Source organism: Prunus dulcis, chromosome 2, assembly GCF_902201215.1.
Source record: "Prunus dulcis chromosome 2, ALMONDv2, whole genome shotgun sequence".
Classification (NCBI taxonomy): domain Eukaryota; kingdom Viridiplantae; phylum Streptophyta; class Magnoliopsida; order Rosales; family Rosaceae; genus Prunus; species Prunus dulcis.
In genome coordinates, this window is record NC_047651.1 from 10,434,870 (window position 1) to 10,460,750 (window position 25,881).

At 37.5% G+C, this 25,881-nt stretch overlaps 2 protein-coding genes across 9 annotated transcripts; both read left to right on the forward strand.

Moving 5' to 3' along the window:
* Window positions 1-950: 950 nt before the first annotated feature.
* Window positions 951-4,983, forward strand: LOC117618956. Of its 8 annotated transcripts, none has more exons than XM_034348751.1 (8): window positions 951-1,244; window positions 1,446-1,593; window positions 3,383-3,444; window positions 3,527-3,604; window positions 3,722-3,875; window positions 4,182-4,257; window positions 4,370-4,451; window positions 4,644-4,983. In XM_034348751.1, the coding sequence occupies exons 4-8, from the start codon at window positions 3,591-3,593 to the stop codon at window positions 4,669-4,671; spliced, it is 354 nt and encodes a 117-aa protein (XP_034204642.1). In that variant the 5' UTR covers window positions 951-1,244; window positions 1,446-1,593; window positions 3,383-3,444; window positions 3,527-3,590; the 3' UTR covers window positions 4,672-4,983. The 8 variants fall into 8 exon arrangements, with proteins under 8 accessions (XP_034204642.1, XP_034204641.1, XP_034204643.1 ...); XM_034348750.1 differs by having other exon boundaries at window positions 3,383-3,420; window positions 3,510-3,604; XM_034348752.1 differs by having other exon boundaries at window positions 3,383-3,420.
* Window positions 4,984-22,192: 17,209 nt separating this feature from the next.
* LOC117619601 lies at window positions 22,193-25,303 on the forward strand. The gene is made up of 5 exons (XM_034349593.1): window positions 22,193-23,033; window positions 23,472-23,593; window positions 23,708-23,748; window positions 23,849-23,947; window positions 24,670-25,303. The coding sequence occupies exons 1-5, from the start codon at window positions 22,487-22,489 to the stop codon at window positions 24,848-24,850; spliced, it is 990 nt and encodes a 329-aa protein (XP_034205484.1). The 5' UTR covers window positions 22,193-22,486; the 3' UTR covers window positions 24,851-25,303.
* The last annotated feature ends 578 nt before the right edge of the window (window positions 25,304-25,881 follow it).

Sequence of the window (25,881 nt, forward strand, 5' to 3'; positions counted from 1 at the left end):
TCCTATTTTAATACAATCCATAACTTCCACTTCATCTTGTCTATGTTGGTGAGGTTGCCATAATTCCATTGTTGAATTCTTTTCTATTCTTTTCCCTTTTCTTGTGGCTTTCATCATCTTTTTAGTCAAGTGACATTGAATTGGAGCATCTTTGGAGTGGATGACATCTCACAAGTATGTGAATTCAATTGATTCTTTCTTGCTTCCATCCCATTTGCATGTGTTAATTGCTTGGATGCTTCACCTTGTTGGTTGTACTCCATTTCTTCTTCATCTTTATTTATACAATTCATTCTTTTGAAGGGGACATTTCTAGTCATGCATGTGTTTTTTGATTCTTCTTACAACATACACATGCACACCTACAAAAAAATAGAAAATCATTGATCAAAGTTAATAAAGTAGCATTAAACCAATTTCACCAATTAAAAATATAATTGCACAATATTCTTTAATTACCCCTTATATTTGTTTTGAAATTAAATGTTTTCATGTGTTATTGTGTTATTATCACTTCCTTTGTATCTCGAGCAGGGGGTGTTCACCGGTGGGATGAGGTGGGCACCGATTGGTTTTTTGATACTCTAGCTAAATATATAAACCTTACTATTTGTTATTACTATGCCAAATTTTACTTTCTGCAACACTACATAGGCATCGGTGAAATAAAAAACCAATGCTACTAGTATATTAAGCATCGATTTTATAAATAATAAGACTAAAAATGTATAAAAGCATTGACACAAATTTTTGGTTTTCCTATCGATGCACTCGATTATACTTAGCACCTATAATATGAATATATTGATGCGTAAAATGGTTCTGCCAAAAACAAATTTAAGCATAACATTTTGCACCGATGCCAAAAGCATGGTTGACCGCTACAGTAATTATTCACTAAAAGTTTTCGCTCCCTCGTTAATCTTTCAGACTCCCTCTCATATTTTTGGCTAAAAACAAAATTCCCTCTCTTCTCTCTAGCGATACCAAGAGTCAGCCTGAACTCTCTCTAGCTATACCCACAGTCACAGTCACTCTCTCATCCCTCTCACCTTCAGCATCTCTCTTCTTCATTGATCTCTTCTATGTCCTCTATCTCTGCCATCATCTATTCCTAAACCCTAAAAGAGACAGCCACAGACGTCCTCCTCATGGTCGAGAAGAGCCATCGGAGTCCCTTCATTTACCTCTGTCGTTGTCGTCCTCCATGTGAGATTATTTCAGTTAGGGTTTCAATTTATTGGGTAATTTCTCTAATCTTACTCTTTTTCTGTGTTCCATGATTTTGGAGCTAATATTTGATCGCCTTGATATCTGCTTCTGCACTCCTCAGTTGTTAGTTTCTGTCTCTAGGAACACACCTTCTCATGTATTTTCTTCCACTTTCGCACCAATGAAACGGACGTAGGTCATTATAAAAAAGTTTAATTTTTTGGCTGCTGCAGAGATAGATCAGTCGTCGGTGACTCTATAACTGTTCGTGAGACAATTACTATGTCTTCTTCTCAAATCAATAGCGCCACGTCTTTTGAAGTCTGGTAATCTCTCTCTCAGTGGCTCGCTCACCCCTCGCTCAGTCTCTCTTCCTCCATTGTAAGCCCTAATTATGTTTTTTGTAATATCTATTTTTGAATTATACAGAAATTGGGGAAGTTTCTGAAAAAAGAATTTCTAGGTCTTTTTCTGGGAATATGATTTGTTTTTTATGTTTAATTTTTTAATTTTTATGGATTTTAAGTTGAAGAGTGCGGTAGTGGTGATGCTTGTTATTCTTTTCTCAGTCATCCAATTTTAGATGAAGCCATTTACACTTATCTAGCCTTTGCTCTATCTTTCACTTATCTGAATTTGTATACATCCAGTTCTTTGCATAATTTCTACTTTTTGAGGACTCTTATACCGAATTGGAAGAGCACTTGAAATGTTTGGTCTGCTTTCATTCACTGATATGAATTCGATGTTTATGGGTGTTCAATTTTTTTATGTATCCGGGGTTCTATTGCTTGCAAAAGGGATTGCTGTTCAAAAATCATTTTCTTGTTCCATTATTTGCTCTACAAGCACCAGCTACTGTAATCTCGTGGTTTAAGAAGCCTTTCAGTTTTTCTTTTCTTGGTAACCTATGGATCACATTTGCCATTTAAGTTTAAATGCATAACTTTGCTTGCATGGGCGCATAACTTTGCTTGATGAGAAGAATATGTGAATATTACTCTAAGGTATTTTCTTTAATTAGAAAACCTACTTTATTGAGATTGATTTTGGAAGCTTGTTATGATTGATTTTTTTCCTTCGTGTCAATATTCTACTAAATGCTTGTGAAGGTTGCCTCTTTTTTGGGGAATTAATGAAAGCTACTTAACAACCAAACTATAAAAGCCTCTGTTAGTTTCTTTAATTTCCCTTTAGTCTCTGCAATTTTTGATGTTATACTGGTTCTCTATTTCTTTCTAGTCTATAGAATCATTCACCATTTTTTCTTTTGCTTTGTTTGATATTTTGGTTGAACCATTGGCAAGTGTTATTGCTAACTAAGTGTTATTGTTTTCTAGTTGAATTCCATAACATGTGGTCAAAATGTAGGTTTTTTTAATTTGTATGGAGATTTGTTTTTTAATAGCCAATTTAGTCCTTGTAGTGGTGAGGAATCTGGATCATGTGGATAGACTCTCCCTCTCACTCCCTGATTCTTACCATTTCTTTTTCCTCAAAACAATCCAAGCCTATGTTTGAATACTCCAAATTAGTATAAGTGACTTTATGTTTTTTTGCATGTATAAGTTTATGCAAATCTCTATCTCGAACAAAGTACAGGTTGCTTGACATCTATGTATTTGGATAGAATCCTTGGGAGAAAGTCAATCAATGTGCTCATATTTGACATATGTTTTTTGATCCTATAGGAAAGAAATAACTAAATGGGTTGGCGATTGGACTAGCATAATCTCATAGTTTGGTTTAATTTGGGTCTGTGCATTTGTTATGTTCTAAAGGCGTATTGCTGCAGCATTTGTTATATTTTGAATGTTTACGTATTTGTGATTTCCATTGCCTCTTTCTCTCTGACCTGCGCCGCCTCTTTCTTAGTCCTTCAACCCCTATTCTTTCTTCACTCTTACTTTTCCTTTTGACTCTTCTTGATTCTTTAGTGTTTTCTGTTGTCTAACACTTCCTATTCTTCTTTCAAATCCTTCAACTCCTCGGCATGTACAATCACAACAACGTAACCTTCATCGGCCTTGACCTCGCTTCACGATTATGCCTTCTTCTTGCTTTAGTCTTCAGTCCTTTTCCTTTTTTTCTGTGTTCATGTTTATGGATCTTTTTATTTTTTATTTTTATGTCTTCATGTTTATATAACTAATTTTTCATTTTGATGCAGGTCTCTTCTTGATTCTCAGCGTTTTGGACAAAGTTGGGGTTAGATTCTTCTTTTCATGCTGGGTACTATTGTTGTTGATATATTTTTCACAAATTTCAGCTCTGTTATTTGCTTTTTTAATTTCCAGGGTCTTAATGATAACAGGCTCTACTCCGGTGCTGTGGCTGGAGCTAGAGAGGCATTAATATGTGGTGTCTCATCTCTGTGCATGTCATTGAATTGGTGATCACTACATTTTCTCTCTCTAATAATCATAATATGTAAATGGTTTTGTCTCTTCTTTATACATTGGCATTGCATAGGTTTAACTTTTTTTTCTTTTGTCTTTGATTTTTTTAGGAAGAAAGATGTAAGCTATGAAAGTGATAAGAAGGATGCAGTTGGTGTCTCCTTGCCATTAACATATGCAGCTGTAAAAAGCATCCAGGAGGAAGTTTTCCCCAAAAGTTGCTTATTGAACTTTGAGATTCCTAGTTCTCCTTGGACAAATAAGGTTTGTTGTTTACAGCTAGTTTAATTTCTAAATTAAGTGAAGGCATGTTGGTTTTTCATTTGTTATTTTCTAGTTTTGGGTGAATTATATGTTATTGTTGTTGTCTACGCATCTAGGAGCTGAATTGTGCTAGATTGCCAATATTACTGATTTTTTTGTTTTTGTATCTTGTACTTCAATATTTGTTATCGTGTAGAATTTTGGACTAAAGCATAATTTGATGTATGTAAGATATTTCTTTATCTTATATCAACTCTATTTTAAGATTATCATGCATACTTTGTTCGTTTTTTGCTTTTATTGTAGGTTCTTAGCAGCATCGCTTTATGGTTATTTACAGCTGCAAAGGCTCCCAAAGACACTCTTGATTTGTACCTACACGGTACTCCATTGATCTCACATTATGCATATACACCCCTACTTTTGTAGTTCATTGTCGTCTGTGTGTGCTTGGTTCATATACAACTGTTTTCTTGTTTCATTTGTTTTTCCAGGACATGGTAAATTTGAGACTCTTGGAGCACTTGGAATCTCTTGTATGCTGGCATTGCTGGGCATGCTTTGGATCTTTTGCTGGTAAGTGTTACTTCCTCCCTCTACCTCATTAAAGAATGGTACTCATATGTAGTTACTTTGCGGTTTCCAAATGGATTTCAAGATTGGTAGTCTATTGACAATTTGATACTTCGTGGTCATTTTGTCTCCTGATACTGGATCAGATTCTTGTTTTTGTATTTGTCCTTAGAAACCATTGTCTTCCATGTGCAGGGATTGTTTTCAGCGGATCCTCCTATAGTTAGTCAGTCATTGACTGATCATGTGCATAATCATCATCATGGACATCACCATGGAGTTGACATGGAGCACCCTGCTCTAGCTTTGAGCATGACTGTTTTCTCGATATTTGTTAAAGAAGGGTACCAAAAGTTTATAAAATCTTAATTTTTCAAGAGTTGTCTCCTATTCCATGTCATGAAAAGCAGATTGAATTCCCTTATCAGAACCACATAGCTATCTAGGTCATTGAATCATTGGTCCTTGTTGCTTATGTGTAAACCATCTCAACTTCATGTTTATTTCTGACTTTATGCGTGTTGTTCTCTCTCTCTCTCTCTCTCTCTCTCTCTCTCTCTCTCTCTCTCTCCCCCCAAATTTAAGATTTATCACATTTAAGATTTATTGCCTATTACTGGGAGCAAAGAGGAAGGGTGTACCTAAAATTTGATAATATTACTTGGACTGAAGCTTATAATAAAATTTGATAATATTACATGGACTGAAGCTTATAATAAAATTTGATAATATTACCGAAGCTTATAATCATAAGGGTCAATTATATTTGTAGAAAGTAAAACTATTTATAGGCTTTCCACTTCAGCATAAGCATAAAAAACAAAGGCGTAAATCATAATTTGCCACAGCAGTAGCATCTTTTTTGAAGTGGTAAGTCAGAACACGCTTTAGTATAATCAAAACCCTTGATGCTATAATGAGTATTCAGCATCAGTGCTAATATATTCCTTGATGCTATTAAAGGTTTAGGCTTCGGAGGTCAACGTTCTTTTGGCACATGGTAACAGCTTACACATCGGCGATTATGTAAATAGCGGTCATAGATAATCTTTAGCAACAAATAATATCTGAAGTGTATGACTATATCATACGCATTGATTTCCAATACTTCAGTTCTTAGGTATCTTTAGCAACGGATATTATCCGAAGCTAAAAGTCAATTTTTGCATAATGTCAATAAAATCTCTCATATCGTTTGGCCCAAAAAAAAAAAGGTACTCATTAAAATTTAAAAAAAAACAAACACTTATATACTTCAGAAATTTGCCTAGACACTTTCTCTAGTTTCGTTGAACGTAAAAGCACCACAAAATGATTGATGGACGATGGATATAGTCAAGATGCAGTAGTCCTTTGGAAACGTATATATCAAATATTGCCCCCACCCACTTTTTTTTAAAGAAAGATCAATTCTATTAATATCCATAGAACATTACAAAATAACATGCATGTTAACGGTGGTTTCATTAAAATCTTTTCAAGAAACTTAGAATGAGAAAAAAGTACCACACATGCAACAGATAAAAATTAAGAAAATCCATCGAAAGAACACACCAACGCCTCTCAAGTTTTGTCAAAAAAAGCCTCCAATGTAAACATATTTGTTTGTACAACGCGAGATTTGACAAGTCTGCAATGGATCAGAAACAAAGGAACATTAGCATGAAACAATCACAGAAGCAAAACACAAAATGAATAAGAACTTCCTCGAGACCAACTTGCTTCCATAACTGCTACTTTTTCTGAACAAGAAGATTTCAAGTTGCTTAACGTTCATCGGTTGCCAAGCCCACGAACATTCCAAGAGAACTATCAGGGAGACCTTGGAGACCTATAGAGGCTACTCTATGTTAACCATGTGTTTTAGTTAAGAAATTATTAAGTCATCATGTGCAGCTTACGTGCTCTCTGTTAAGTCTGTTAGTGAGAGTTAGCTGTATTTGTTAAGTTTGTTAGCGTAATATTAGGAGATGTGCACTGTACTAAAGCTGTGCTTTTACCATTTCATTTACAATCTAATTAGAAGGCTATTTTCCTTCTTGCTTTCTCTCTCCCTTCTTCTCTTGAAATCCCTAAATCTCATCCTCTGCTTCTTGTTATGATGGTATCAGAGCCCATCGTGGCTTGACACTTTCGATCCGTTTTCGATTTTTCTGAACTGTCTCCTCGCTGTGCTCTTCTCTTTCTCTGTCTCTATTGTTCCTTCCTCTTTTCTGTCTTTTCTCTAATTTATGTTCATCAATGGCGACTTCTTCTTCTTCCTCTTCGGTCAAAATTGACAGTTTACTTGGGATGATTACTCTTCGTCTCAGGGACGATAATTTTCTCAAGTGGAGTTTTCAATTGGAATCCGTTCTTCAGGGTTATGATCTGTTTGGGCATTTTGACGGAACTGAAGTTGCTCCTCCTCGCTTTGCTACTGTTGATGAGGAGGGCGTTACATCTGAAATTACTGCTGCTTACAAGGAATGGATTCGCACTAATAAGGCTTTACTTAGTTTGCTCATTTCCACTCTCTCTAATGAGGCCATAGAGTATGTTATTGACACCAAGACTGATCGTGATGCCTGGTTAAGTCTTTCCGATCGTTATGCGTCGATTTCTAGGGCACGAATCAATCATTTGAAGACTGAATTACAAACGGCCCAGAAGGGTGGAGATTCGATCAAGCGCTTTCTCTTGCATCTGAAAACAGTCAGTGACCAATTAGTTCAAGTTGGGGTTAAGGTGTCTGACGATGACTTTATGATTTCTACGCTTAATGGCCTCCTTCAGGAATATGACATGATCAAGACAGTTTTGATTGCACGGGATTCTTCAATTTCTTTGAAGGATTTTCATGCTCAATTGCTGGCTGCAGAGCAAACTGCAGAAGCTCGATTGGTTCCTCACTCTGCGATGTTCGACACTTCGTCGTCTTCGTCATATGCTTCTATGAATGCTATGGGCCCTTCTCATTCCGGTATGGGTTTACTGCCTACTTCATCTTCTTTTCCAATTGCCTATATGGGGTCCTATGATTGTTTTGTTATGCCTTGATTAGATCGCAATTCTGGTTCAAGACCTGTTCTTGGTAACAATGATGGTTTTAGTCATTTTAATGATCATCAGCATCACGGTATTGCCAATAGTCAGCATGGAGATTTTCTGGTTTCACTAATCATTCTGGTTCTGGGAGAGGCAGATTTCAAAGCAGAGCCTCTCATTCATCTTTCTCATGAAATCGATTTGGTTCCAATTTTTCTCAGAAATCTGCAGTTGTTCCTGAATGTCAAATATGCAGCAAACGGGGTCACACGACTGCTAATTGTTATTTTTGCAATGAGGCAAGCTCTTCTAGGCATGGATCTCAGGTTATTGATAGTCAAATCTGTGATAAGAAGGGTCATGGAGCCTTGGATTGTTTCCATAGATCCAACTATGTCTATCAGGGTCAAGCTCCTCTTCCAACCTTTCCACTATGACTGCCCAAACTTCCTATATGCCTGATCAAGTCTGGATTGCAGATAGTGGGGCTTCTCATCACATGGTGTATGATTTTCCTCCTTAAATCATGTTGCTCCTTGTGAATCTATAGAGCAAGTGATTGCTGGTAATGGAGAAGGTTTGAAAATTAAACACATTGGTACTAATGCCATTGCATGTGCTTCTACTTCTCTTAAAATTCCATCAGTATTTCATGTTCCACAGTTATCTACTAATCTCTTGTCTGTGCATCAGCTGTGCAAAGATAATAATTGTGTTATCAGCTTTGATGCTTCTGGTTTTGTGATACAGGATAGAGTCACCAAGACAATCCTTCTAAAAGGCCGGAGTAACAACGGGTTGTATCCTATTCCCTCTGCTGTATCCTCTCATTGCCTATCCAAGAAAGTAGCTTTGCTTGGTTAACATGTTAAGTCTTCCATTTGGCATCACAGACTTGGCCATCCAACGAATGAAGTGGTGCAATCAATGCTTAAAGCCTCTGGTTTGCAATGTGCAAGTGATTCTTCCAATTTGAATACCTTGTGTTTATCTTGTCTTCAAGGGAAGATGCATCGGCTTCCATTTCCTGTTAGACATAGTAGGTCTGAAATTCCTTTTCATACAGTTCATAGTGACATATGGGGTCCTTCCCATTACAAATCTGTTAAGGGTTACAGATATTTTGTTTCTTTCCTTGATGAATGTACTGGATATTTGTGGGTTTATTCCCTTTTCAATAAATCAGAAGTTTTCTCCAAATTCCTACAGTTTCATGCTTTGATACAAAATCAATTCAGTGCTGCTATTAAGTGTTTTCAGAGTGATGGTGGTGGTGAGTTTCTTAGCAAGGTTTTTACAGATTTTTTGGCTTCCAAGGGAATTGTGCGTCGTTTGTCTTGCCCGTATACTCCGCAGCAAAATGGACTGGCAGAGCGGAAGAATAGGCATATTATTGAAACAGCCATTACCCTGTTAACTACAGCAGCCTTGCCAGGTCAATTTTGGTTTCATTCTACTGCTCATGCTGTGTATCTTATAAATCGAATGCCCAGCTCTGTTTTACATAATCAGTCTCCTTATTTTTGTTTATTTGGTCATCATCCTGATCTTGCTTCTTTGAGAATATTTGGTACTGCGGTATATCTGTATCTAAGACATTATAATGTGCATAAGTTACAATCGCAAACCACTCAGTGCGTGTTCTTCGGTATTCACCGGTTACAAAGGAGTTATTTGCTACAATCGAATTATTGCAAAATGTGTAATCTCAAGGCATGTTCTTCATGATGAAGCTGTATTTCCTTTTAAGCAAATTAACCCTGGCATATGTAGGCAGTCTTCTCAGTTTTCTTCTACTGCATCAGTGGCTCCTGTCATTGTTTCTTGCCTTCAAGGCCTTCTCAAGCTTCTCTTAATTCTCAGGATCCATCGTCTCTAGCCTCTGATACACAAGTATCTACTTCTCAGTCTCAGTCCATCTCATCTACTCCTGGGTCTTTATCTCCTATCCAACATCAAGCTTCGTTGGATGATATTCCAGTGGCTTCTGCAGGTTCTGTACCTGTGTTGAATGAACAACAATTACAGGTTATGTTTCCGTTTGAGGTCTCCGATGTTTCCTCTTCTTCTGTTAGTACTTTGGACTCATCGGTTTCTTTATTTCCTATCAATGATCATCCCATGATTACTCGGGCCAAAAGTGGTATAGTTCATAACAAAGAGTTCCCAGATTATCAAGGTTATTTTACATGTCTTCATGCTATTCCGGAATTAGATGAGCCTTCTAGTTTTAAGGTGGCTTCTTTTTCTTCTGAGTGGAGGCAAGCTATGAAAGAGGAGATTGATGCTCTTCATATGCAAGGCACATGGATCTTAGTTCCTAGTCCAGGTGATAAAAAATATTGTTGGCAGTAAGTGGGTTTATAAAATAAAGAGAAATCCATGTGGTTCAGTGGGTAGATATAAGGCCAGACTTGTTGCTCAGGGGTTCAGTCAAGAGCCTGGTTTTGACTTTGGGGAAACCTTCAGTCCTGTTGTTAGACACACAACAGTGAGGTTAGTATTAAGCATAGCTGCTATGAACCAATGGAAACTACGACAACTTGATGTCAAGAACGCTTTCCTACATAGCGATCTTGAAGAAGAAGTTTTTATGAAACAGCCTCCTGGTTTTGAAGATTCTACTCATCCACAGTTTGTATGTAAACTGAAAAAATCTTTGTATGGTCTTAAACAGGCTCCAAGGGCATGGAATGCTAAATTCACAGGTTACTTACCTACTCTTGGTTTTAAATCTTCACATTCAGATCCAAGTCTGTTTGTGCAGCATACTGGGAATGATATTATCATTCTACTCTTATATGTTGATGATATCATTATAACAGGTTCGAGTGATCAGTTGATTCAAAGAGTGGTTACAAACTTAAGTGAGGTGTTTGAAATGAAAGATATGGGGCAACTCACTTATTTTTTAGGTCTGCAGATTTCCTATAATTCCTCTGGTGACATATTCGTGAGTCAAACTAAGTATGCCAAGGATCTACTACATAAAGCAGGCATGAGTTCATGTAGAGCCTGTGCAACACCTTGTAAGCCACACACTCAAGTGTTACAGACTGACGGTGAGCCCTTGGCTGATCCTACTATGTTTCGCAGTCTCGTAGGTGCTCTACAGTATCTAACATTTACAAGACCTGATCTGGCTTGTGCTGTGAATCATGTGTGTCAATATATGAATAATCCAACTGAGGTTCACTATTTTTTGGTGAAGCGTATTCTCAGATATGTACAAGGTACATTAGAGTATGGAATCAGTTTTACAAAGGGTCCTTGGCAGCTTAATGCATACAGTGATGCAAACTGGGCAGGGGATATCAATACTAGAAGGTCTACAACCGGATGTGTAGTATTCTTGGGTTGTAATCCTATCTCCTGGCAGTCCAAGCAGCAAGGTTCTGTGTCTAGGAGTTCCACAGAGGCAGAATGCAAGGCCCTAGCAAACACAGCTACTGACTTGTCATGGATTCGACAGGTTCTCTTGGATCTGAAGATGTTTCTGCCAGATGCTCCTATTATGTATTGTGACAACCTATCAGCACTGGCTTTAAGCTCAAACCCAATATACCATTCTCGAATTAAGCATTTGGATATAGACTTCCACTTTGTGAGAGAGAAGGTACAAAGAAATGATCTTATTGTGCAGTATATACCTACTGAAGAACAAATAGCAGATGTTTTTACAAAGGGGTTACACAGTCCCATTTTCTTACAACACTGTCTTCATCTTAGACTGAGGAGTTCAGTTGGGTAGGGAAAACGTTAACCATGTGTGTTAGTTAAGAAATTGTTAAGTCATCATGTGCAGCTCACGTGCTCTCTGTTAAGTCTGTTAGTGAGAGTTAGCTGTACTTGTTAAGTTTGTTAGCATAATATTAGGAGATGTGCAATGTAATAAAGCTGTGCTTTTACCATTTCATTTACAATCTAATCAGAAATACAGGATTACAAGGCTATTTTCCTTCTTGCTTTCTCTCTTCCTTCTTCTCTTGAAATCCCTAAATCTCATCCTCTTCTTCTTGTTAAGACTCTCCTCTGCCTTGCATAAAAAACATTGGTACTAAATCATTGCTTACCAGAAGAATCAATTCCCCTATCGATCATATGCTCATCCACACCGTCAATTCCCACACGCTTAATTTTCTCACTTGATTCTGCATCCTTGTTACCCCTCCTGAGCAGAAGAAACCACTGCCAGTTCCTAAATAGAGAGTACAGTAGCCACCCTTCACTGCACCTTCGTGTCAAAAACCATCCCTAACACGGTGGTGAAGGAGGATCTATCAGCCTGGGCAAAGGGGTTACCATCCATCCATCGCCAAAAAACAAACCCAGCACAACAACAACCGCACCACACAAAATCACCCTTTACCAGCAAGCAAGAGTTGTCTCATTGAGGAGAGCCTCATCCAAGCCTCCCACAGAGATAGATCCAGACAAAAACACCCCCACCATAAGGCCATCATCGACAGCCAGCAATAGGTGCACCTGTACAAAAGAGGCCCGGTGAAGATTCCAATGGAAAAACAGGCAAAAAAAAAATTTGACAGAATCCAAGAGAAATCAAAGAAACCCTTCAAAAATGAAGGAGAAAACCTAACGGAGACGTAGAGGAAGCAGGCACAGGGAGAAACCATAGTCGCCTTACGGCTCTCCACATGTAAGGCGAGAGAGATATTTTTTCTCCATAATATTATCTCATAAAAGAATATAAGCTACTCATGACCGTTATGAGAGCCAAGTATGCCAAGCTCAATATTGACGTCATTTCTCTAATCAGCCTAATATTTTGGTCGAGCTGCACTTGTTTCTTTTACGAACAGAGCTCGAACAAACTGAAAACAATTCAAACATAAATCAAATTCAAACCGTATTGAGCCATATATAGCCGTGTTAACTATACTTATTTTATACCAAAAAACATTTATTTCAATCTTAGTCTACAAATTTTAATATTGAATCATCCTTCTTGTTAATATATATATTTTTTTTTTTTATGATAAGCGATAGAATATTATTGAAGTAAAAAAGGTAATACAAGAAATTTGAACTCGTATCAAGGGCAAAGGAAATTCCTTGGTCACGAATTACAATCTTCGTACAATACATCATAAATAAAATCAGGAGGTTCCTCGAACCAGTATAAAGAATCCCCGATATGCAAGGTAAAACGCGCTAAATGATGAGCGACACCATTAGCAGTACGACGAATATGGGTAAAATCTTCCCCAGTGATCTGTGTCAGCAAGCTCTTGGTATCCTCCACCACAGGTCCTATGACAGACCTATCTATGGAGTGACTTCGAAGTGCTATAACGATTTGGAGAGCATCACTTTCAAAGACAACATTTTGATAACCCCTTTCCATCACCAATACTGTACCTGTTCTTGCAGCCAAAGCCTCTACTTATGGCGTAGAGAAAACATTAGTCAATTTAGTTGCACAACCCGCCACAAATTTGCCGATGGAGTCTCTCACAACAACACCAACGCTACCCTCCGTGGTCCCTGGCTTCCAAGCACCATCCACATTTATTTTAGTACTGTTCTCATGTGGTAGCTGCCACATTTGTTTTATTTGACCTTGCCTACTTTGAGACCCTAAGCAATTATTAACCCACAAAAAATCCTGTAGCCTCAGAGATGCATGCAAGCTGACTTGTTCAGGCCTACTTTTCTTATTATTCCATAGCAATCCATTTCGTGCTTCCCAAATTGCCCAACCCACCATGAGAAAATTTGCAAAGTCATGACAGCTTAGTTGCTCTGCACAGCGACATACCCAATCCTTGGGTGAATGAGCGTCATTGTTCCACCTGCTACTACTTAATGTCGAACTATGCCAAGCACAGATTGCAAACGGCGGTCACGAAGGATATGAATTGAAGATTCGATTGGGCCCCCACAGAACATACATTCCTCAGCTAGAGACACCTTTTTTCGTGCCAAATTTGCTTTCGTAGTAATATTCCAGAGATAACAAGCCACCAAAAAGTCTTGACTCTGGCTGGCACAATGGCTTTCCAAAGTAGAGACCAATTCCTAGCGACTGCATCCGAATTTGAGGAGGATGCCCTGCCAGTGGAGGAATGCAAAGATCTGGCTACGTGGTAGGCACTCTTAACTGTGAACATACCTTTTTTATCATAATGCCACACCAACATATCAGGTGTCAAACGCAAACTTAGAGGGATAGAGCGAATGAGCATCACTTCTTCAGGAAAGAAAACAGTTTGCAGCAGCGGGACGTTCCATTGCCTTGAGTCACCATGAATTAAGTCTGATACTTTTGTGATAGCATTGTGCTCAGGCTTGGGAGAGAAGATCCGAAAGCTATTGGGTTGTGGCAACCACCGATCCTCCCATATGCCAACTATATCCCTGCTCCCCACTTGCCATCTGGAGCCTTGACTAATAACTGTTCTTGCTTCACAAAGACTTTTCCATACAACAGAGGCATGAGGACTTACCGCAGTTTCAAGAAAAGAATGATTTGGAAAATATTTGGCTTTAAGTACTCTCGTGATCAGGGAGTCTGGATTCTGGAGAAGGTGCCATCCCTATTTGGCCAACAAAGCTAGATTAAAAGTGTGCAAATTTCGAAAGCCCAAGCCTCCCTTTTCTTTTGGAGCGCATAACCTGTCCCAAGCCATCCAATGAATTTTCTTGTTTTCATAGAGCTATTCCACCATAATTGTGCAACCAACTTATTGAGATCCTCGCAGACACACTTAGGTAATAAAAAATAGCTCATTGTATAGATTGGTATCGCCTGTGCTATCACTTTGATTAAGATTTCTTTTCCGACGCCACTTAACAACTTTCTTTTCCAGGTTTGTAATTTTTTCCAGAGCCATTCTCTCAAGAGGTTAAAACTGGCACCCCTCTTCTTATCCAGCACCATAAGAAGGCCTAAATATTGACTATGATGATCAACACAAGGGATACCCATAAATTGCGCCAGCATCAGTTGATCTCCCCTATGAACATTCTTACTGAAACATACTGCACTTTTTTGGAAATTGACCTGTTGTCCTGACGCACGCTCTTAGGTAGCAAGTATGTCTTTGAGAACCATACAATCAGCCATGTTGGCCCGCGCAAAGAGAAAACTGTCATTCGCCAAAAAAAGGTGGCTGATAGCAGAAGGCCCTCTGCAAATGGAAACACCTTTAAGAAGACCCTCCCTTTCCTTTTGTGCAATTAGTGCCGGGAGACCTTCAGCACACAAAAGAAAAAGATAAGGGGACAGGGGGTCTCCTTGACGAAGACCTCTAGACGGGTAAAGGAAGCCGTGAGGAGTCCCATTAATCACAAAGGAGTAGCTAACGGTTAGATACAAGTAAGCATTAACTGAATCCACTGCTTTGCAAAACCTAATTTTCACATAATAGCTTCCATAAAACTCCATTCAATGCGATCATAAGCTTTGCTCATATCCATTTTTATCGCCATGAATCCTTTCTTACTTTGTCGACGTCTACGAAGATAATGAATTATTTCAGCTGCAAGGATGGTGTTATTCGAGATAAGCCTGCCGAAAATGAATGCACTCTGACTGGGAGATATGATTTTGTCAAGGATAAGCTTTAATCTGTTAGCTAAAAACTTCATGGCAATTTTAAACAAAACATTGCATAAACTGATCTGGCGCAGCTGGAACATGTCTTTTGGGTGCTTCACCTTTGGTATGAGGACAACATGAGTGAAATTTAATTTTTGAAGTAGGCGACCTGAAGTAAGAAAGTCCTTGATAGCTCTTGTGACATCTGATCCAACAATATGCCAATATTTTTGGAAAAAAATTTGAGGCATCCCATCGGGACCTGGCGCTTTGGTCAGGTACATCTGAAAACCTGCTTCATGAATCTCCGCATCACAATAGTCTGTGAGTAATAGATTATTCATATCCGGTGTGACTCTCGACTCCACAACATCAATGATCTCCCCCTCACTTCTAGAGGCAGATGAAGTGAAGAGATGTGTGAAATAATCCAACACGACAGATTGAAGGCCATGTTCATCCTCGCGCCATCTTCCAGTATTATCCCTCAAACCTTTAACATAATTTTGTTGATTTCGATTGCTTGCTCTTTGATGGAAGAAATGTGTGTTTCTATCTCCCTCTTTTAGCCAAGAGACTTTAGATCGTTGCTTCCAGAAAGCTTCCTCCCTAGAGAGAAGAGAATCAAGTTGGGACATGCATCCTCCTCGTTAATAAAAAAGAGAAAACAAACAAACTCATTTTACATAAAAGTCACAACTAGATACCACCAAACTTTTTAATATTTTTAACTACTTTTTAAAAGTCAAAATTGAATATTAGTAGACTTTCGTAAACTCTTTATTGAGGCGACCCGCTCATTGTTTTAAGTTCTGATATTTATTTAATAAAAAAATTGTGTTCTATTTCTCTTTTGATCATATGGATTCTAGCAATTAATTTGCATTTTTTTAAAGGCAATTTGCATATTATCTTGGTTATAATTAAAAGTGCCGGTTTAAGTTTATTTCTAAGTCATAAAAGATTTAAATCGAATTATCTTTCTAATTTGAATTATAATAATTTGAATTTAACATTAATGCCTCATTTGTTAAATATAATTATGACTCCCCGACCCAATTTTAATCGTTTAATCATTTTGTTCAATTTGATTCAATTTATTTAAATTGTGAAATTATAATTTTGCCCTTGGGGTAAGGTCACGTTAGTCACTTTTTGAACCGTAAGGATTTTTGGGATTTGAGTGGCACCGTTGAGTAGAGCTAGTCGATACAAGTTCGTAGACACATAATGGGCCCAAATCGAATTTCAACAAAGAAGTTACAGTCAACAGAAATGCAGTGGCACAAACGTTATTTTTTTAAAGTCGGATTTTTAAAAGACCAGGTCAGCCTTCACTCTTTCCTTCTCTCCTCCCTCGATTCTCTCTCAACCTTCTCACGTAGTCGCGCATCCGGAATTTTCGGCTTCGATTTCAATGTCGTTCGGCCACCAAATCGAACGCCACAACCTTTGAAATCTTCCTCTACTCCTCCTTTACACAACCCACACAATTTCCAGACCTGATTTCTAGCCGTGAAGAGACTAGAACGAGGGGAAAAATGTTGATTTTTTTGACGCTAGCCAAGGCATTTTCGGCAACCAAAATCGTTGAATGCGGTATGGTTTCTCATCCTCTCAATGCGTTCTAGCTATTTTGATGGTTGGTTTCAATCGATATGATGCTGTGACAGTTCGATTAGGAACCCAGATTTTTCCCGACTTTGACTATGTTTTTCGGCCACTTCCCGGCTAAATTGGAGGTCGGCCCAATTCAATTAGTTGTTCTACTAGTTGTTTCAATCACACAGGTATAGGTATTGTTGGGTGATTGGAGAAATTTATTTTGCAAAAAGTTTCTCAAGCCACCCATGCACTGCCGGAGAGTGTGTCTATGCGTAGGCCTTGGTGTGGGGCCCATTGTGTTCTAAAATGTTCCCCATGTCTTCCTGAGCACGACGGTATGCTCGAATTTGAATTTGGTTATCGTTTGTCAGTCGAATGGACTTACGCATATTAGGAGATATTTGGGTTCGATATGTTCGGATTGTTGGATCAGCCCCATTTCGAAGTATGTTGTTCTCTGTATCTCAAGGATCTTGTAGAAACTCACGGATCGAGAATCGGAGTCCCAAGTACTCCGAATCAATGATTCTAAGGTTACGTAAGACGATAACCGTCCGATCTTGCGATCGAGAGCGATCAAACCGCTCGATCGAGATCAAACTTGCCGGACGTGTTAAGTAGACCTTGTCGAACCGTAGGAACTTTCCGAATGTAAATCAGAGATTATGGGCCCCATGGGCCCGGTTGACCACCGGTTGATTAATATGACTAGTTTGACCGGACAGTTGACTAGGGGTCTTTTGAGACCGTCTCGTCTCTTGTTAAGTGCTAAAATGGCCGTAGGGATTTTCTAAAAGGACATGCACCCACTATGAGTCTTGAGAGTTAGGATTTTGATTTAAAGTTCAATGTTGGGTTTGATTATTCAATTATCTTGGTATTATCTCAAATAGGTTCTTTGCCGCTATGAATCGCTCTGGACGAAACTGCAGAGGGTTGAGTGTGCTTTGGACCTATGTGAGTGGACATTTTTTTTCTAAATAGTTTTATAAAACTCTTGGATTGTGTTTATTATTTGTATTGTTTTATGGAATTGATGATTTATGGTTACTAGTTTTCTAAATAGTATATTTTGCATATTCGAATTTGGTTTGAGAACGGTTTTGAAGGATTATACATGGCTTGAGTTAAGTTAATAAATTATTTATAGTATTTATTTTCTGAGCTTTCAGTCTTGATTGAAAAAGTTTTATATATGGTTTATTGTGGTTTAATGTTTCGGATTTAGTTTGAGAACAAGTTGGAAAGAATTATAAATGATTTGAATAAAGATAGTGAAATTTGGGATTTATTTAACGTCTTAAAAGTGGGGTTTTGTTTATTTAATTAAGCATGATTCATACTTGGTAATTAATTTCGTTTTGAAAATTGGGGTATTGTTTGAGAAAATGGAGAAAAGATTTGGGAAAGAGTTTTGGAAAAGGGATTTGTGAAAAAGGGAGCTTTTATATTTAAGTGTCGAGAAGTGGATTTCAAACCCACCCTAGGTACCCATCCCCAGTTGCCTTCGAAATATATCAGTTGCCTTCGGGAAAGTTTATGCACATGACTAGGATTGCACGTACCTACATAGAGACTACTCTATATGTGTCTGGCCAGAGTATATTGCTTGTACCTGTGTTGATCACGTAGGTGTCTGACCAGTGGTTTGCCTGTACCTGCAGCAAGGTTATTCGATAAGTGTCCGGCCAATGTATTTCCTGTACCTGCTTATGTGGGTGTTCGGCCAGGATTTTCCCCCACAACCTGCGCAATTGTCTACACAAGTGGTTGACCAGTTTCCTCATTCCCCGATTCCCCTCAGTGTATTGTCTGTACTCATATCACAAATACGAGTGTCCTGCTAGTGAATTTCCCCAGGATTTTCCCCTGCCACCTTACCGATATACTACACAGGGTTGGCCAGTTTTCCTCATAAGTATACTCGGGTGGAGAGTTTTTGTATGAATTAGATTGAGACTGGATTTCGGATGAATTGTATTTTGAGCTTACTTGATTTATTGAATTCAAAGAATGGTTTGAAACTTGATTTTTGTTGAATTATATTTTTGAGTTACTCGATATTTTGGAATTAAATGTTGTTTGAGGTACCATATTGTATTAATTGAAACTTTACTTTTCAATTATTTTCAAGATTGTTTTACCTACATTTGGATTTATTATATTATGTTCTTGTACATAAATTTGCTTGTGTTTTTAGTGAGTTTTCAAAGGTTTGCGAAAACGAAAAGGTTAGTATGTTTTGTATAGCTATTTTCAAGAAAAACTTTTTTTTTTGTCCACTCACGCTTTTACTGTTTTGTACCCCAAGGAAGTAGATAACTCAAAGTTCTAACAACCACATAAGCTACTCCAGCGTCCGTGAAGTCCTTGTAGTTCTACCTCCTAGGAAACTTCATTTTCCATTTTCGTTGTTTATTTGGAAACTAACTTTGTAAATTTAATTCCAGTAGTTGCTCTAATATATTTTTTAAAGTACGGGGTGAGAGGTGTAAAGTTAGTAGTGAGTCCAGCATCGTTCGGGTGCCGGTCGGGTAACATGATTTGACACGAGTTCAGAGGGGGAATTCGAGTCGAGTCTTGTCAATAATTGGATTGGATAGCGCAATAGATCAAATGTAGGTCCAAGGACGAGATGAAGGTAGAATTTGAGGGATTTTCATTTTGAGATTAAAAAGGACACGTTATAAGATGTTGATATCCTAATATTTTGGGAATAAGTTTCCTTGATTAGTAATTCATCTTCTATCTTCAAGTTGGAACAAATTTCTCTATTTATTTATTCAACATGCCCTTATAAATAGGTACTTGAAATTGGATTCGACTGAAAAACTCACAGGCACGTTAAACGAGGAAATGAATGTAAAGGTGAATGATTTTTCATTTGAGTGGAAATTAGAAAGGATAATTTATAAGGTCTTGATATCCTCTTATATTGTGTTGATTAATGAGATAAATTTCCTTCATAACTAATCGATTTTCTACCTCCAACTTGGACAAAATTTCTTCTTTTTTTCCTCCAAAATGCTTTAAATCCTAAAATGTGATAATATAAAACATAATACTAGTTTTCGTGGCTAAAACAAAGTAGAATATGGGACATAAAATAATTTTATTGAGAGCCATTTATTTGATTACTTTAAGGCTCCATTTGGTTTATGAGAAAGAATGCTTGGGGATAGGAAATCTATTGTTTTCCTATATTTGGTTAGTCCAATTATGGAAAATGATTGTCTAGCACATTGAAAAATGTAACCCTCCTCCCCCTTTGGGTTTCATTTTCTCATCCAACAGGAAAGTTTAGGAAAAAGGGCTAGCATTAAATACATGTTTTTCATGATCATTTGTCCCTATTAACAATTTAGAATTACAATATAGCATTAAATGCATTATTTTATTATTTGATTTCATATGGGTATAATTGAAAAATTAAACAAACTTTGTTTTACACAATGTCTAAAATATCGATGGTTTCAGAAATATCAGTAGTCCAAAAACATGGAAATTTCTGTGAAAATATCGGGATATTATCAATATCGATAAAAATTGAATAAAACCCACTGAACTTGTAAGAAAAACTTGGAAATTTTTCTTGAAACTTTGGAGGATGTTTATTTAGTCAATTATCTATTACTTTATCACAAAAAATTAGAAGGAAATGCATTGCATGATCGGTTTAAATGATTTAAGTTGCTTAGATAGCGAGCTGACAAACACTGCAAGTGTGGAAAATAAGTAGTAATTAATGAAAGAAAATTAAACACACCATAATCATTTATTTATAATAATTTACTACAAGGTTCAAACTTAAGAGTTTCTATAAGAGGCTTAGTACCACTTAGAGTTTTTATAAAGTTCAAATTTGAGTTATTTACGCTAACACCTCATGAGGTTTTCGGCTTTTTCACAAAACTCCTTGAGATTTTAGAAATTACAAGAACACCCCTTGATGTTTTAAATTGTTTTCACAAAACTCATTTTCATTGATTTTTTATCCAAAGATTGATGATTTTATACAAAAAAAATTCTCTAAATGACAAAGTTGGCCTTTGAGATTAGATTGCATACACTTCATTGAGGTTACTTTTGTCATTTGCATAATTTTTTTTTTTAATGAAATCATCAATTTCGGACAAAGAATCAATGAAAAGAGATTTTGTGAAAACAAACTGAAACCTCAGGAGGTATTCGTGTAATTTTTGAGACCTGAAGGGGTTTTGCGAAAACACAAGAAACCTCAAGGGGTGTTAGTGTAAATAACTCTTCAAATTTTTCATTGTCTTCATCATCTCGATATTATCGATATTATAGTGATATTTTGGCAAAATATTGCTGAAGTGTGAGAGAAATTATCGACATCGATATATTTCGATATTATCATCAATATTATTGATACTTCATTGATATTATCGATATTTTAGATTATTGCTTTACATTCCTACACAAACCAAACATGAGAAATAAAATAAAGTGGTATTTCCTTGTTATTTTCCCAACATTACCAAACATGGGAAATGAATCTTCCATTTCCCATCATTTGGAAAATGATATGAGAAATTATTTCCCATCAAATTCTTTTCATGAACCAAACATAGGCCCTGTTTGGTACACAAAAAGTAATTGATAGGGAATCAATCCCCATGTGTTTTCCCACTTGATGAAAAATGGAAGATTTATTTACCATGTTTAGTAATGTCAGAAAAATAACTAGGATATCTTTTTTCCTTTCCTATGTTTGGTTTGTGTACAAATTAAAAACAAATTTTGTTTAATTTTATAATTATATCCCTAAATTAGAAATATCCAAAAATAGGATAACTAATGCTTTCCTGGGTATTTTTAATTTGTTAATAGGGGCAAAGTTAAGCATTAAAAAGTGTAGTTAATGATTGTATTGGTTCTATTGGGAAGGGAAAATGAAACCCCAAAGTGGATGGTGGGAGGAGGTTCATTTTTCCTTACTCATCTCAAGCATGGACTTACCAAAATCCCTTTTCTTGTTAAGCAAATTCACCCTAAGGCCTGTTTTGGTTTGCGAATGAAGAGAAATCAATTCTCATGTATTTTCCTAAGAGATGAGAAATGGAAAATTCATTTATCATGATTTTTTTTTTTTGTTCGATATTTAATTACCGTGATGGTAATGTTATAAAAGCAACTAAGAAATATCATTTTCCATATTTGATTTGTACACGATATGTAAACAAACTTTGTTTAGTTTTTCAATTATAGCCCTAAATAAGGTTTACAATAATTACTATATAATAGTATTTAAAATATAAGAGTTATTTTTAAATTTTATTTTGAAATTTCAAAGTTATTTTACTCTAATGAAGAGTCATCTTATAAACGTAAAACTGCCCACTTGTCAATTATTTCATACATATTGGTAATCGTCTCTCATTTAATAAATAATCATAAAAATGAAACCAACCCATAAAAAAGAAAATTCTGGAATATCTCATTGGCATATGCTTCCAACAGTATAAATCACAAACTTCAAAAAACAAAACGTACATATATTTTGCCCCTATATCATAATAAACATAAAATTAAATTAAATTAAAATAAAAAATCACATTTTCCTCGTGAAACGCGAGTGTCACCCTCTTGGCTTTCCCTAAAATGCTTCGCCCTCACACTCACAAAAACCTCAGAAAATCTCATCATCATCACCTTTAGCCATGGCTGCAGCCACCAACAATAGCCTTTCTGGTGATATCTGTACGCCACTTTCTCCAACCTTCCAGCGACGAATTGGTGCGTAGGTTAAGCCCGTCACCCTGACAGCTGACCAATAGCACACACACATCCCCTCTTCCTCCCTCAACGACTCAATCCGGTGATGCTCGGATTTCTTTGCGCGCGCCGCAAGACTTGGATCGTCAGCTCCCTCTCGTCCTTCGCTCACGGCTCGGCGGCGGCTCACCAGAGCCGACTCCTCCAAGCCCATACCCTTCCCCTCATTCATCAGCAAATCGCTAGCTTCTCCTGCGGTTTTGAGACTCGGCGCCACCACCACTCGAGCGCGTGCCAGCTCGGCTCGGCTTGCGGCACCGGCGCGGCATCGATATGGCACGCCTTGCTCCCTTCGTCCTGCAACCGGAGATCTCGAGATCTCCGCCGGCCGGCGATCCACTACGAGCTTAAGGGAGAGGGGTCGTGGAACGCCGCTTGGGACGCACGCCCAGCTCGCTGGCTCCACCGTCCCGACTCGGCTTGGCTCCTTTTCGGCGTCTGCAACTGCCTAGCCCCGATCGACTGGGCTGACGACTCTACTCCCGACGGAAACGACGGCGTTTCGAACGAGAATCCTGAGAGTTTTGATTCGAAATGCTCAGCTGCTCCCGATCAGAATAACATTGATGGCTCCGCTGATTACAGAGTTACAGGTCTTTTTTTTGTTGTTGTTGTAATTAATGCTAATTAGGATCAATTTCATCAATTTATTGACATTGTTTAGTGAATTATTGAGTTTGTTCTGTCAATTATTATTTTTATTTATATATAAATAATTAAGAAGAAAGCTCTCATCTTTTTCATTTTGGGTGTTTGGATTCACCACTAAGATTAATCTATTGAGAAATGCTATGTCATATGTGCACTTTTTGGTTGTGAATTTTTAATTGGTTTTATTGAAAGCCACTATTCTTAACTTTTCTTTTTGGAACTTTTTGGTGCTTTTGCTAATGCTTTGTTTGTTGACTCTGTGTGTTTGTTTGTGGGTGCATGCATACATGAGTTACTTTCGTTGTCTTTGTTCGTTTTGACTTCAATTTTCCGTCAAAACATCCTGAACTGTACGTTGATTCTGTTTGAGATAATAACAGGGGTGCCAGCCGATGGTCGATGCCTATTCAGAGCGATAGCACACGTGGCTTGCTTGAGAAATGGGGAGGAAGCCCCTGATGAGAATCGTCAGAGAGATCTCGCTGATGAATTAAGAGCTCAAGTAACTCTCATTCATTTGTAGGCATAAATGTTTTTTTGTTTCTTTTTTCGGAGGAATTGAATGTTTTACCAAATTGTTTATGTGTGTGCTGTATTTTCTTATTGTGTGGTGTAGGTTGTAGACGAGCTCTTAAAGAGGCGGGAGGAAACAGAATGGTAAGCTTTTGTGATTTTGGACTGAAATTTTTCAATTTGTTTTTGTTACCATGTCGCAGAAATGATTTGGTTTTTAATCTTTTATAAAATGCATGTTTAGGTTCATTGAAGGTGATTTTGATGCATATGTGAAGAGACTTCAACAGCCTTATGTTTGGGGTGGAGAACCTGAGTTGCTGATGGCTTCTTATGTTTTAAAGTGAGAACAAGCAGTTTTGTGTTGTTTGTTATACCTTCAACCATGATTGTTGATGTTTTCTCATTCTGGTAGAATTGTGTTAACTCCATAGGCCCGGTTGCCCTTCCTACTTATTCTGGATTCTCATACCATCATGTTGCCATAGATGGAGTTTGTGATGCATTTCTACTCACGTACATGCGACGAGGGTGTGTGGTTTAGTTTCGCGGCATAGGGTTTTAACTTATCTATGGTTGACTTTAGTTAAGCATTTTGAGCTACATGTTGGGTTATTATTAGGTTTTATGTTAGGATTTCTATATTCAGATTTGTGTGGCTTCAATAAATAGGTTGTGTTGTCATTGTGTTCAACAATTTTATGCATTTCAAAATATGAGAGTTTAAGTTTGAAGTTTAGTTTCTCAGCCTGGGGTTTTTATATTCTTTCATTTCATCTTTTCCTTTGTCTCTTCCCAGGTTCTACATTTAGTCTTTTTCATGCAAATGGCCTGCATTTTCCCCCTTAAGTTTAGTTTTGTTTAGCTGCCATGGCTGCATATTTTGTTGTCATTCTTTTTTTTTTTTTTCCTTGATTAATTTTCAAAGGGGACACTACCTATCATGGTTCTACAATTTCAGTTTCCATTTCGCATTTCTTTCGGTTTTTTCTGGAAGAGGGTGTGTTATGATCTATATAGCAATCTGCTTAATCTTCAAGTCTGACACAATGTTTTACTCCTCAGGACACCAATATCTGTCTTCATGATAGATAGAAGCTCGGCTGGTTTGGTTAACATAGCAAATTATGGTGAAGAGTATCGGAAAGAAGAGGAGAAACCAATCAATGTTCTCTTTCATGGATATGGACACTATGACATCTTGGATTCTTTCTCAGAACAGAGTCTGAAGAAACTAAACATGTAGAAGTTGGATATGGTTATATAAACATAAATTCCTTGGGATAAAATAAATCACATTGTTGTAGAAGAGCTTACAACTTAGTGAGGGAAGAGTTTTCCCGACAAGGAACATGTTTCAAGTTCATTAGTTTGCTGCAATGACCTTGATTCAAGTAATAGGTTAAGACTAAGTAGCTAGGCTGAAGGCAGGGAAGGCTAGCCAGTCCGGCAACTGTTGGCCGCTGACGAGGAGTCAATTAGCGATTCCAGCTTCTTAGAGATAATGATTTGAATAAATATTTCCTTCCAAGGCCAGCTATTGGAGTTCTGTTGCATTCATTAATTTGGCTGGTTCAATTTTGTAGGTTCATTATTTTTGTTTGAAAATTCAAAGGCAGATTGACTTGATACTTTTAGTTTCCTGGTGTTCTGGTTGGCTCACACATTTTATAATTGATAACAATGTTTCTTTTTCTCATATTGGTCAGGAAAATTCAATTTCCTCCTTTTAAACTTGACAGTAGCTTATATTTTGTAGTCGAATTGCATGGCCGGGTGGAAATGCTTGTTTCTTCCATTGGCTGGAAATGGTCCAACCTCTTTAGAATATATGCTAAACTCCTAAATTACTGTAAGTTGGGAGAGTTTACTGTAACTGCTTTGTTACGGCGCATGGGTGGGTAACCCGGCTACATTCGGTTCTTTAGCTGCACTGGTAGTTGTTCCTGCTAACCGCTTTATATGAGTTTCTCTAAATTCTGCCTCTCCTCTGGTATTCTTTTCCCTTTGTCAACTCTGGGAGTGCTCTGGTTTTTTATACCTTCGTCCCCACAGTATAATGAAATACTTTTATCTTGGTTGGTTGTTTCAGCTTTGAGATTGGAAGTTTCTAATTTGGTACTTCTTGCAGGCCTGTTTTCGATTGTTAGTGGGTAATGTTCGAGTCAAGAGAAAAGAGTTCGGGAAAAGTTTAGGGTCAGCTATGCCAATTCTTAGCTGGCGTCTGCAAACTGCAACGTGCTTATTCTACAATCATTCTATAAGTGGTTCTAGAAT